The sequence below is a fragment of the Beta vulgaris genome, chromosome 3, assembly GCF_026745355.1.
Source record: "Beta vulgaris subsp. vulgaris cultivar EL10 chromosome 3, EL10.2, whole genome shotgun sequence".
Classification (NCBI taxonomy): Eukaryota; Viridiplantae; Streptophyta; class Magnoliopsida; order Caryophyllales; family Amaranthaceae; genus Beta; species Beta vulgaris.
The window spans coordinates 8,978,478-8,991,216 of record NC_079204.1 but is presented as its reverse complement, the minus strand read 5'-3'; the positions used below and the strand labels follow the sequence as shown (position 1 = coordinate 8,991,216).

At 32.9% G+C, this 12,739-nt stretch overlaps 1 protein-coding gene across 1 annotated transcript; it reads right to left on the bottom strand.

The window, feature by feature from the left end:
• Positions 1 to 4,852: 4,852 nt before the first annotated feature.
• On the bottom strand, positions 4,853 to 9,953 carry LOC104906488 (rho GDP-dissociation inhibitor 1). The gene is made up of 5 exons (XM_010695252.3): positions 9,281 to 9,953; positions 9,112 to 9,178; positions 7,531 to 7,749; positions 7,308 to 7,432; positions 4,853 to 5,230 (listed from the first exon to the last, which is right to left on the bottom strand). Exons 1-5 carry the CDS (start codon positions 9,485 to 9,487, stop codon positions 5,153 to 5,155), a joined length of 696 nt encoding a protein of 231 aa, XP_010693554.2. The 5' UTR covers positions 9,488 to 9,953; the 3' UTR covers positions 4,853 to 5,152.
• Positions 9,954 to 12,739: the final 2,786 nt, after the last annotated feature.

Sequence of the window (12,739 nt, the reverse complement as noted above, 5' to 3'; positions counted from 1 at the left end):
TGAAACTAGTATGAGATTCTGGATGACTGGAACCATACCATTCTAGTATGGACATCCATATCATTCCATTCCAGTTCAATGAACCAAACAAGCAAGAGTTACCTTTAACACTCATGGTAGCTTGGATTAATACTGCTTAGAAATTTGACATGTGATTATCGTGGGTCCAACCAAATGATTAGGTTTCCTTGTATGAGGGTGTCGGCGGTACTATCTGCTGGGTTTCTGGCAGTAGAAGGTAAACATTTTGCCGACGTCAATGTGTTTCACTCAATAATTACAAGATAATTTTACCCTTTGAAATGGTAAACCGGTAATTGCATAGTTTCACTCAATAATTACAAGATTATTACTCTTGTCTTGATCTTATAAAAGCTTAAAAAGACAAAACTGTTGCTCAAGAAATATTTATTCAATAAAAGATATGCTAAACCAATCTCTTTTAGTAAACGTTAACTTTTTCTTCCAATGCTTAGATTGAGCAGTGGTAAGTAATCTAAATATTATGTCCATTAAAATTTCAGTTTTTTTAATTAGAAAAGATAATTGACTCGAATACTAAACCCTTACTAGAAGACTAGTCTGCGGCATATACCAGCTCAGAAGCTGGAGACAAGGTTAAACAACCCAGAAGACAACAGACCTGAAGGTCCACTGCCGTCACAAGAATAATCCTCAACATTATGTTGGGATGAGGATTCACACCCAGGACATATCCTGAAATTCGGGATGATACTCCACTAAGATAGCACCTCTCTCTCCATTAAAATTTTAGTTGGATATTCTTTTCCCAACAAGTTTTTTTTAATGTTTAGATTAAAAACAAATTGGGAGAAAAACAATAGTAAAAAAATATATTGAAACGAATCAATAGAAAATAACATTACGATATGTAAATATGATGACAGGAACATTCAGGTCTAATGAAAAGAACATGTAATTGGAATTTGGGAGTACCGAGTATGCATATGTCCTTTTCTTTATCCTCTCAGCTTATAAATTCTTCCATCAGTTAACAACTAGTCTTCATATGCACGCGATGCGTGCGTTAATGTCAAAATTTGTTATTCTATTAGATACTCCATTCGTACTTTATTTATGATTAAACTTAAATGTGAAAAATTCAACATACAGTTAGATGAATTTAGATATATTAATTCGCTAATGTAAAAAAATAAAAAGGTTGTGAGTGATTGTTAACATTAATTTTTTGTGAATGAATATTGAACATAAAAAACAAAAATAATGAGTTGGTTTAACTGAATTAAAGAATATCAAAGGTAGTGAATGTTCAGACTTTTCATGTGCACGTTATGTATGCCATCTTTTTTTATAAGGTATAAATATTTTGTCCATTTAATTTTTGATTGAAGTATTTGATGCATATACCATTTTAAACTTGTTTTAAATGGCAAGTTGGAATGAGAATTTTTAAATGATTTGCTTTTGTAATTTTTTTCTATCCATTAATTAGATCATTAAGGGTATTTTAGTCACTTCAAAAGAGGACACCACACCTCCTCTCTTGGCTTATATAATAGAGATAAGAAAAATGGTTAAATAATACATTAAGGCGAAAATACAAAAATGATGGATAAATTGACCAATAGAACTGTTAAGAGTAAGTATACTTTGAAAGGATATTCTATATATCCTATTCCTTTTCATGGATGTTTGAAAGGAGCATTTGTTCAAAGAAGCAAACTAACTTATCCCACATTGAAACTTCGATAGAATATACTCCCTTCTTGACATAATATTTTTTTTTCCAATATATATATATAAGAAAAAAATGTAGTCATTTAAGATCTTATTTGTTTCATCTCATTAGTACATTACGAAAAACAAATTTTTATAATGTTTACAAAACATACATTGGTACATGCGAAAAGGAGAAATGAAAAATCTATTAGAAGACGGAGGGAGTAAGTCCACGACAAACCTTGTTAAAAAAGTAAGAGTTTAGGGCCTGTTCTCCCAAGCTTATTTTCAGTTCAATTCAGTTCAGTTCAATTCAGCTCTTTTACTCTCACATATCATTATTCATTTCAGTTCAATTCAGTTCAGTTCAATTCAGTTCAGTTCTTTTATGCCAAAGAGAACAGGCCCTAAGACACTAGTTTCCCATACATGTGCCTAACGGGGCTCAAACTATTGGTGCGAGTGTGGCCTGTTTTTCCTACCTCGTCCAATTTGCACCAATCAATGTATAAAGCTTATAGCAGTTGGAGTTGGTCAGTTGGATGTCTTCGAGTACTTCGACTATCCAATTTATATGCATATATTACGTCTGATTAGCTCGTCTAGGCCTAAGTGGACCGAGTTTGAAGTTATTTGGTTGAGTTTCTTCTAATGTAGTCGGGCTTAACCAAGGATCGCTCGACTATCAACCATCCAATTGTGAATTGGTTCTAGATTCATCACAAAACTTTCCTCAAACGTCAAGATATTACATGCTTAAAGTCTTCAAAGTAATGTCATGCAAGTATTGATCCAAAGTGACAGCCAAAGAGATTAGCATCGCTAACTGCGTTATATACTTATATGTCAGCGGATCATTATCAGGGCCCGTTTGTTTGGGCTCTCAAAAAACAAACGGAATGGAATGAATTTTAACCCAATCCATTCTTTTGCTAATTTTGTTTGGCTTACCATTTACTTAACAAGGCCCACAAACCCCCAATTCTTTCTTAACATTCCATCGCACGCACGCTCTCCTCTCACCAGGGGCGGATCTTTAAAGGGACAGGACTGGATCTGGCCCTTAAAAGATTTTGAGAAAAAGATAGAGCTTCAGCATTCTATCTAGCCCAAATATGAAAATGTATGATTGAGTCTGATGTAGTCCAATATTCATTGTTTAAAGAAGAAAATTTGGGGAACCGGGGGGACCACAATAATGTTGATGTTTTTCTCCTCCTCTGAAATCACGTGAACTGTAATTAGGCCATTTCTTTATTTTCCTTTTTTTTTAGCTAGTTTTTCTTTTTCTTTCATTTAATAATTGTTACCATTGTTTTATCTTTATTTACTTTTTAAGAATAGAAGTTAGCTCAAGTGGGTAGAGCGCTCCCCCTTGGCTCCTAAAGTCAAGGTTCGATCCTTACCCCCAACATTATGCTGGGGTATTTTCTTAGCATGTTATGCATGCCTTATCAGCCAATGATTTGGTGTTTCCTACAGGCTAGTAGCCTTGTAGGGGTTAGCCTTTGGGCTGACTTAATTTCCTAATCAAAAAAAAAAAATCTTTATTTAATTTTTCTTACACACGATTTACTTTAACTTTATACTATCTAAAACCTTAAACCTTGACTTTTGACTTCTTTATTTCGTCTGTGTACCAACAATTATTATTTATCAGGTATAAACATTAATTTATAACTTAGTTTATTTTGATATTTTATACAATATATATTTATTTGTTTACTTTGGACCTAGAAATAATGTTTGTATGTTATAGTTTTTAGACTTTCATATATGTTAATGTGAATTTTTTTGGCCCCCTAGTAACAAAAGTTTCAAGATACGTCACTGCCTCTCACACTACTGTATTTTTTTTCCTTTCTCTCATCAATTGGCTTCATCTTCTCCAGACCCACAAGGTTCATTTTTTCCAGTTCCGTTTTTCTTCTTCAAATTCTTGTGCTGATCAGATGACTGGGTGACCCATAGTGGAGTTGTAAAGGTGAATTTATGTTTCCTCTCTTTAACGGTATTTGTTATCGCAAGGATCAGAGGGGTATCAAATTGGGGGGGTAGGATTGAGGAAGGTAAAGGAATGGAAACAGAGAAAATTGTACCAAACATCTGATAATGGAGTCTATTTCTTATTCAGTTTCTTGAGACTCTTCAAAGCTGAACGAAACAGGCTCTTAGTATATTTAATACAACCTAGTAAAAACTATATTAGTTACCCTATCAGTGTATTAACACTAGCCATTTTTAACCCGTAATCATGCTTATCAATGACCCCAATTACCTACTGTAATTATGTTAGGATATACTCCTAAATCTCTTTATCCTAACAATTTATGATGATGATCAATCAGACTGAAACAATCTACCTATCTCTTCTCTTGTGTAGTATATCATACGTTCAAATATTTGTGGAATTATCAATAACCCATTTAAACTTTATACTGACCCCTAAAAATTATATATAGCTAATCCTACAAATGTAAGTATGTAACAACAATTACCTCATCATATAGTCTTTGAAAATGCTTTTTTATATACGTTATTAGAAATTCTATATACTATCTTTGTTATTCATAAACAACATTTGATTATGTTAATTCACCTGTCAAAAAGGCAAATTTTGCATCTAAAGAAATCAGAGAAATTAAATACTTCATCTGTTCCTAAATAAGTGTTACGTTGAGTACACTAACATTATGCATCAATTAACTTTACCCCGTTTTCGCGCTATTATATGAAGAAAAAACATAGTCAAAAGGAATTTTGTTGGATTTGTTTCAATGTAAACTTTTAAAATATCAACTTTTTATAATTTTAAATTATGACAATTAAAGATATTAATAATCTGAAATACACACTGAGTTACGTGAAAAAGTAAATATAACACTTATTTAGTAACGGAGGAGGAAGTATACATATTACATGGTCAGTTACTCATTTGACGTGATCAACTAATAATATGATTATGTCAAATATACAAATTTTTAGCTTCATTGTCCTCGCAAAGCAAGTAAAGGGTGTCAAAGCCATTGCGCCTTGGGCATTCTTTTTTTCAACATATGGTAAACCTTAAGTCACCCATACCAAATAATTAATGATAAGCTAAACTTGCTTATGATAGAAAGAAAGCAGAAAAGTTTTTTTCAAAAAAATGTAAGAAACTAACACATTTTCCATTAGACTGATAATGCTTTTGAGTGTCCAAGAATCAAGATAGTGCAAAAACAGCAAACTGAGCAAAGTTAGCTACTTCTATTACACAAGAAGATATCTGAGTTTCTTTCTTTCTTTTTCTTTTCCAAATAATGTGCTTGAGAAAAAGGAAAAGAAATGGAAACAAATTGAGCGACCATAACAACTTTGAGAACCTATGTTCATCTTGAGAGAATAAATTGGGGGCCAGGAGTTAGATATAATTTGGTCATAGAGACTTGATCACGCCTAACTCCTCCAATCATGTACTAAGCCAATCTTTACGAATGTCGAATGTGTAATTGATCTCCAAGTAGCATTTGTTGTCATCGTCAAGAAACTGCAAAATAAGAAGAGAAGATACAATTCATGTCACTTATTCGGATGTGCTGTGACTTTCCGCGAATGCAACATGTTTCTAGAAAAGGCTACAATTCACTCCATCTGGTTCTTGTTCTTCATACTTTATTTTTCATGGTCTCCAATGTGTTAGTTTCTTATTGTAAGCCACTGATGTTTTGAGAGCATATATTGAAACGAATCTAATAAGATTTCACAAGTTCAAAAAGAAATTTATATAAAAATTGGATAAACACGGTTAAAGTCCATAGTGCATGAAGAATTTAGGAAGAACAATAAACACTTAAGAGAGCGCACATCAAGAAGTATTCTTGTCAAGTCCATAGTGCATGAACTAATTAAATTCAGTACAAGGGAAAAAAAAGATACTGCTTAACAAAATTGGGAGTGCGGTACCGCAGACTGGGACATCAAAATTATTAATGAAGATGAATGAATTTATATCTTTCACATGACTGTGGTGAACATCAATGTGGTCCAGAGAATGAAAGGTTGCCGAGCTAAAGACCGTAACAATTTTGAAATTCTGAAAGCAGTGACAGGGAACAAGCATAGTGGAAAGAGGAGGGGAAGAGAAAGTGATCCAGTTGAAAGCTAGGAGTGATCTGAAAAACATTTTACTAAGAGCTAATAAGTTAAGATGGGAGGGATTAACTTTATTTAAATTGTTATTTTCACTATTGAGTAATGATAGATAATAAGAGAAATTAAAGGAGGCATTAACTTTCTTTATCTTTAATTGAAATGCTATTTTCACTATTGAGTAATAATAGATAATTAGAGAAAGAAGCAAGAGGGTACCCTTCTAACAGTAATGACAGATCATTAAAGTAAAAAAAGATGATTCCAAATTGAAATATGACCACCGATGTTTCAAAAGCTTACATGATTTTCAAAATTGTCCTCTCTCAAAAAGATAGAACAAATAGATAAACTACCGATAGTAAAACCATTTTAACTAAAATAGTGACACCAAATATAACTAGTCTTTCCCCAAGTGGAGATGCACATAACTTTTTCAATGTAACTTTAAATTTATCATAGTTATTTTTAATACGTTGTCATGTTTAATAAAGCATAATGATGGGGATGGAAGTTGGCGGCGGACAATTAGACATGTTAATTGTGGCGGCTAGTTAGTAGGGGTTTTGGTAAATGGCGATTGGGTGGCTTTTTCATTGACTTTTAGCTTGTTCATTTGGTTAAACAGTCAAAAAAAATGTTTGGTATAGCTTTTGAGTAGCTAAAAAGCCAGCTGTTACTAGCTTTTTATGTTACCTTTTGGCTTTTACATTCATTTTGTGTTATATAGCCAGCACCAAAGACATATTATACTCTTTTATATATAGTCAAGTCAAACACCCAACATAACCAGCCAATACAAACAGCTGGTCAAACCCGCAAAGTAAAACAACCAACAACTAACGGCAATAGCAAATAGCCAATTGCTAAAAATCCCCAATATCATAGTTGTGGCGATCATTATGACAATGACGAATATATGAAAAAATATTGGAGTATTAAATTGATTGTCAAGTAGCATATATAAAGTGTGAGTTTAATACTTCAGACCTTCACCACTGTTACACTCTGCTTATTAGCATATATTTTTTTCTCGATCTATCACTTTAGTTTACTGATTTGATGGTTGAAGTGTATCATATGAAACAAAAGGATGTGAGTTTAAGGGACAAACTACTATTGAGAGAAAACAACTTGAACTTGTGCCAAATCAGTCTCATTGTAAGGCTTGTCGGCTGCCATGTCATTGTCAAATGGCGAATGCCATGTGACAAAATCTTGTGAAAGAGTACAGCATTTAAATTCATAGTATAGATAGATGATATTGGTAATTGATTCTTGATCGTTCTCTAAAGGAATAAGTGTAAACTTGACGGATGTAATGACTCACTAGGATTTTACCTTTCCCCTCCATAACATAAAGACTTATAATATGAACCGTTGTAAGAAATATGAGCCAAACAACTAAAACCGGGGACATCTCGAAAGTCTGCACACAATAGCAAGCAACAAATCATATAATGGATGAGACTGACCTTTGTTCTTGCAGAGTATGATCCACGAGCAAAGTAACCAGAAGGGGTAGTCTCCTCTGGCATTTCGTGTGTGTATGACTCTGGTTGAGGACTAAAAGTTCCCAACATCTCTTTTGTGCTATCCACTGTAAATAAGATCAGTTAAAAGCCAGCTTTTCCACCATCTTTGATCTTCAATATTTTAAACGAGATGAAGAGATACTGTTAAAAAGAAAAAGCACACCTTTCATGCCAGTTTTCCACACAGTGTTAGCATACTTGAGCCCAAGTACGATGTTGTGGTTAACCTGGAATGTAAATCTCAATTTGTAACGGCTACCTTCCTTCAAAGTAAACCATGGTGATTTTGGTTTTCCATCCTCTGGAATCGGAAGAAAGATGTCGGGTCTGTCTGGTGAGAGAATTGAAAGGCTTAGGATCTTCACTTCCGGTTCCAAAGCTTCTGCAATAAACTTAAACAGATTTGTTACACAAGTGCAAGGCATTCAAAAGTTTCGATGCAGTAAAAACAGAATAATTTGTGCTTAAGTAAACAAAGAAACTTCTATAATAATGAATCTTCCACTTTTTTTGCTAGGAAAACAACATAATGCTTAAAGTTTCCTCATACACTTAGCTAGCAATGATGAAGATGCTATTGTGTGGCATGGAGATCCAGTTACTTTAAAACTAATAGTTGAGGAACTAATCATCATGTTGGACTGAACCTTCCCGAAAAGAATCAATCATAACTCGGGGATAAGTTAGATGCCACATGTCATGTAATCCATTGGAGCAGTAGCTTAAAAGAGCTGGGCCTAATACCATAACTTCATTATAGGACCCTTGAACTCAAAGAATCATCAGTAAGGGATAATTCAGCATTACAAGGAAAGTAAAGTAAAGTTGCTCATCTATATACCTCTTGTCCTTTTCCAATCACGGTCACCCAAAAAGTTCAAGCACACACCATGGTACCAAATTCTCAACGTTAAGTTAATTACCAGCAGTAAAGATTACACTAGCAAGGTGTGTGCTTTTGCCATTTTGGTACTCCGACTCTTCAATTTTCCTTCTAACACCCGTCTGGTCGTGTTAGAAACAAACCAAACACCTTAAATATATACAGGTACATTGATATTATCTCAAAATATTCACAGGAGAAACACATAAACGTCTAAATGACATGGAGAAACCCAAAAGAAGTCCAAAAGTTTTAAAGAGTTCGAGTAACAGAACTTCCATCAACATATAAGCACCAGGTCATCTAGAAACTGAAGTGTAGCAATAACTCAATGATTCCCTTTCCTTAGGCTCAATCTTGCTTGAAATAATCAAAGCTTAGAGATTGCTTCGTATGGCAAGCAGCTATTGTATCTACAATAACAAAACTAATCCGATTCCCAATCAACTGATGTAATCCTTCACTAAATTGATTAACAATAAGAAACCCCCAGCTAAAAATGTGCTCTTCAATTCTCAAGATTGCCACATTTACCTAGTTCCCACCCCCACCCCTTCCAATTGATTCAATCATTGTTGAGCTTGCCGCAACGATTTTGTTATATCCAACCATTATTATGTTACTCATAGATCAGGAGGAAATTGATTGCATTTACCAAGCTCATAAAAGATAAAGGAAATCATCAAAAAATTGTAGGACAGGCATCATGGAACATACTAATAACATTGCCATTTGGACCAAAAGTTCCAGTCTAAGATATAATTAAAGTATCATTATTCAAGGCAAAATTTACAAAATTCCAATTCAAAGCACCACAACATGAATAAAAAAAACAGAGAAAAACTGAACAAGATAAATTACCTCCAATTTCAGTTAAATCAACACTACCAAGAAGTTGTTCCTTCCACTTCCTCAAACTCTCATCATCCTGCATTCCCAAATTGACAACATACCAATTATGAACATTTCAAATCATAACAAAAATGTACTTCTAAAAATGGAAGTAAAATAAAGGAAAAAACAAAAAGACCTTGTCTTTTTCTAACTGCTCTTTAATGGTAAATTGAGGACCCAATTCAATTTTACCCTCATAATCTTCTTCTTCATGGTCAGTTGTATAAAGAGAATTATCACTCATTTGTCTTCCAAGTTTATCTAACTCTTCATTATCTGTGTTTATCATCTCTTTTTTTGCTCCACTTTTCTCTCCAACTTCCTTGTGCTCATCAAACCCCATCTTTTAACCACACACACACAAAAAAAAAACTAACCCAATTCTCACAATTAATCAAAGAGAAAAACCCAGATGATAAAAAGTACTCAAATTTGAGTACTGAATTTAACCCTTTTTTCTTTCTCAACTACACTCTAAGAAAAAAGGGTTAAATAATTGTAGAAAAACAAAAACAATGGCTGAAAGAAAATTGAAGAAGATAGAAATGTAGGATGAAGGAAAGTCAAAAGAGAGAAGTGAAGAGTTGTTTTTGGTTTCTTAGCTGTGTATTGTTGTTGTTGTTGTTGTTGTTGTTGTGGGTTGTTGTTGATTAACTGATTAGAAAGAGAAAGAGAGAGATGGAAAAAAAGTGATGGAGAAAAGGTTACTTGTGGTGATCCGAAACGAGCGAGGGAAACAAGAAAGAGAAAAGAGAGATCGTGAGGTGCATTAAGAAATAAGAAGTAAGGAGGAAACATGAAACATGAAACATGAAACATCGTGAGGGTCACTACGTCTACTTTAGAGTTTTAGACAACTTCTTGTTTCTTGTACTTTCTAACCACGCACACTTTGCCTTAGATTGAGGCCTAAACTAAAGTATTGGAATTTAGAAATGTCTGTTGTATTGTCTGTTTGTGGTTCCATGTCTGTTTGTGGTTTTTCTTTATTGTGCTAGTTGGTGTTGGTGGTAGGGTGTAAATAGATCGGATTGGATTGAATTTTACCAAATTTAAATTCTGTCTAAAGTTTTTTTGAAATCGAGAAATTGAGTGCAATTCGATTCGAATTTTTTCTAAGTACAGTCCGGAAATTTTTCTGAAGTCTGAATCTAGTCCAGTATGTTATTATATAATATCTTTTTTTCCTAAGTTAGGTTTATAATATTTTATGATGATTGAATCATTGAAATTTGAAAAATTGAATTCATTACATCTATTCCATGATACATCTTTAAATTCTAATAAAATGCAAATTGCAAAATATAAAAGGCGTCAAAAGGGTTAAAGTAATTTTTGTCTTTTCACTTTGGAGTTTTGGAGGGTAAGTGAAAGTCTAAATAGTATTTATGCAATATAAAAATTATGTTTGCACATTTTAAAATCATGTTTAGATTGTATTTTGTTATCGCATCTTACACAACCAAATATTATGTTTGTACATCCAAAATTTCTTGATACATCCAAATTATGTTTGTACATCTAACAAATATATTTTCGGATCCATAGTCCTTTTTTTTACTTTTATGTTTACACATCCAATATCTTTTTGTAGTTTAACATCCACGATAATTTTTGTACGTCCAAAAAGAATGTTTGAACATCAAAAAACTATGTTTGCACAAGCATACGAGTATTTATTTTGTATCTCATATATCCATAAATTCATTTGTACATCAAAAAAGTATATTTGTACATTCAAAAATTATGTTTGCACAATCATTACTCTCAAAGTTCCACTCTTATCATGTACGACATGTCTTCAGAGAAGTCAATAGAGTAGCCGACTGGATTGCTAATGTTGGCCACCTAGTTTGTTCATCTTATGAGATCTCATACTGTAATTATTCTTCCCTTTCTCCCATTCTTGTATCCGACGCATTAGGTGTTACCCTCGAAAGGGAGGGTAGCCTAATAATTTTTTTATCTTACCTTTATAAAAAAAAATCTTAATTATGTTTTTATACATCTAAAGTAAAACAAAACTTTCATTGTAAAAAATGTCTTTACCAAACTCTGTTTGCATAGTTTGGTTTCTAGCGTTATCTATCATTGATTTAATTTGTTGGCATATAGTTGCATTCAGAATTTGAAATAAACATAATACCAGATGCAAAAATGGTATACATGACATATAATTTGTAATGGGGGTTAAACTTTTTATTTTTATTTTGGGTGTATAGTTAGGAATAGGACAATGATGTAACTGATAGTTGATCGGGTCTTCAAAAACTTCAACTGAAAAAGCTTTTTTTTAGTGAGAGAAACAAGTCAAACAACAAAGTTATTTTAACAAAGTTTTTTTTATGGTTTCAAGAAGTCTCATTTGTGTGATGGCTTTTGTTCTTTTCATGAAATTTAGAGTCACCTCTTTCGTAGTGGGTCAATTAATCCTGTTTTTTTTTTGTTTATTTATCGTTTATGGATCCAGGGATATAGATTTGGAAGTTTTGGCTTGCAAATTTGTGGAACTGGTGAAGCATCGTTTTACAGATTTGAGAAATCATACTCTCCGGCTGAAAATCAAGAATATCGAGATGAAGTTGAGATTTTAGGTTACTACTACATCAATCTTTAACGATGTTGAGCCATCTAAAATCGATTATGGTTGGAGTGATACCCTATCACGACAGCGGTTCCGAAGCGTCTACATTAGTAGCGTGGATGACAATTTTTCAGATTGATATTTTAGATTATCTTTTAGGTAAGGATTAATATGATTGTAGATGTCGTATGTCGTTTTACTAATGATAATTTCCTCGTTCCCATTCAAAAAAAAAAAAAAAAATTGATCTAAACACATATTAAAACAAAATTCACGGAGATAGTTAATCTATAAAATGAAAGTAAAATTTTCAAATATTGAGTAAAATAGAATTGTCAATTCGTAAGTAGATTGTTCATAACCATAAAAATACATCTAAAATTAACTTATACGCACTTTGTCCTATAATAATAATATGGTGCCTGTTTCATCTTTGGTGAGTCAAATTTTAAAATTCTTGATCAATTATTCTCATTATTATATACAAAAGATCCTACTCATATGTGATATTGTTAGATTTGTCTCAACGTGTACTTTCATAAATCAACCATTTATATTTTTTAGTTAATACGAGGTTGAAAATATTAAAAGTCAAAGTTTCGTCTTGGAGATCGTGTAAAAAAGAAACAAACACTATATGATGAAACAGAGAGAATAAAGAGGAGGACAAGTGGAGAACATACACACGTTAATAAAGAAAATAAGGGTCTCTTCCAAAAAAAAAGAAGTTATGTATACATAAGTCATGTTAATTAACGAAAGTAAAATTAACTTACAACAAGATTTGAACCTATGACCACTTGCTATTATACATGACACAATTACCATCTCAACCAACTTTTAATCATACTTTAAGAGTCAACATTATAAGTAGATGTTTGTTTAACTAGAGCATAGGAAGTGGAACTTCCTAGGAAGTTCTACTTCCCACACAATGAGGGAAGTTGCTTGCTTACCTAGTTCTCCCTAGGTAAGTGCCACTTTCCATTCCATCTTCTCATAGTCTACCAA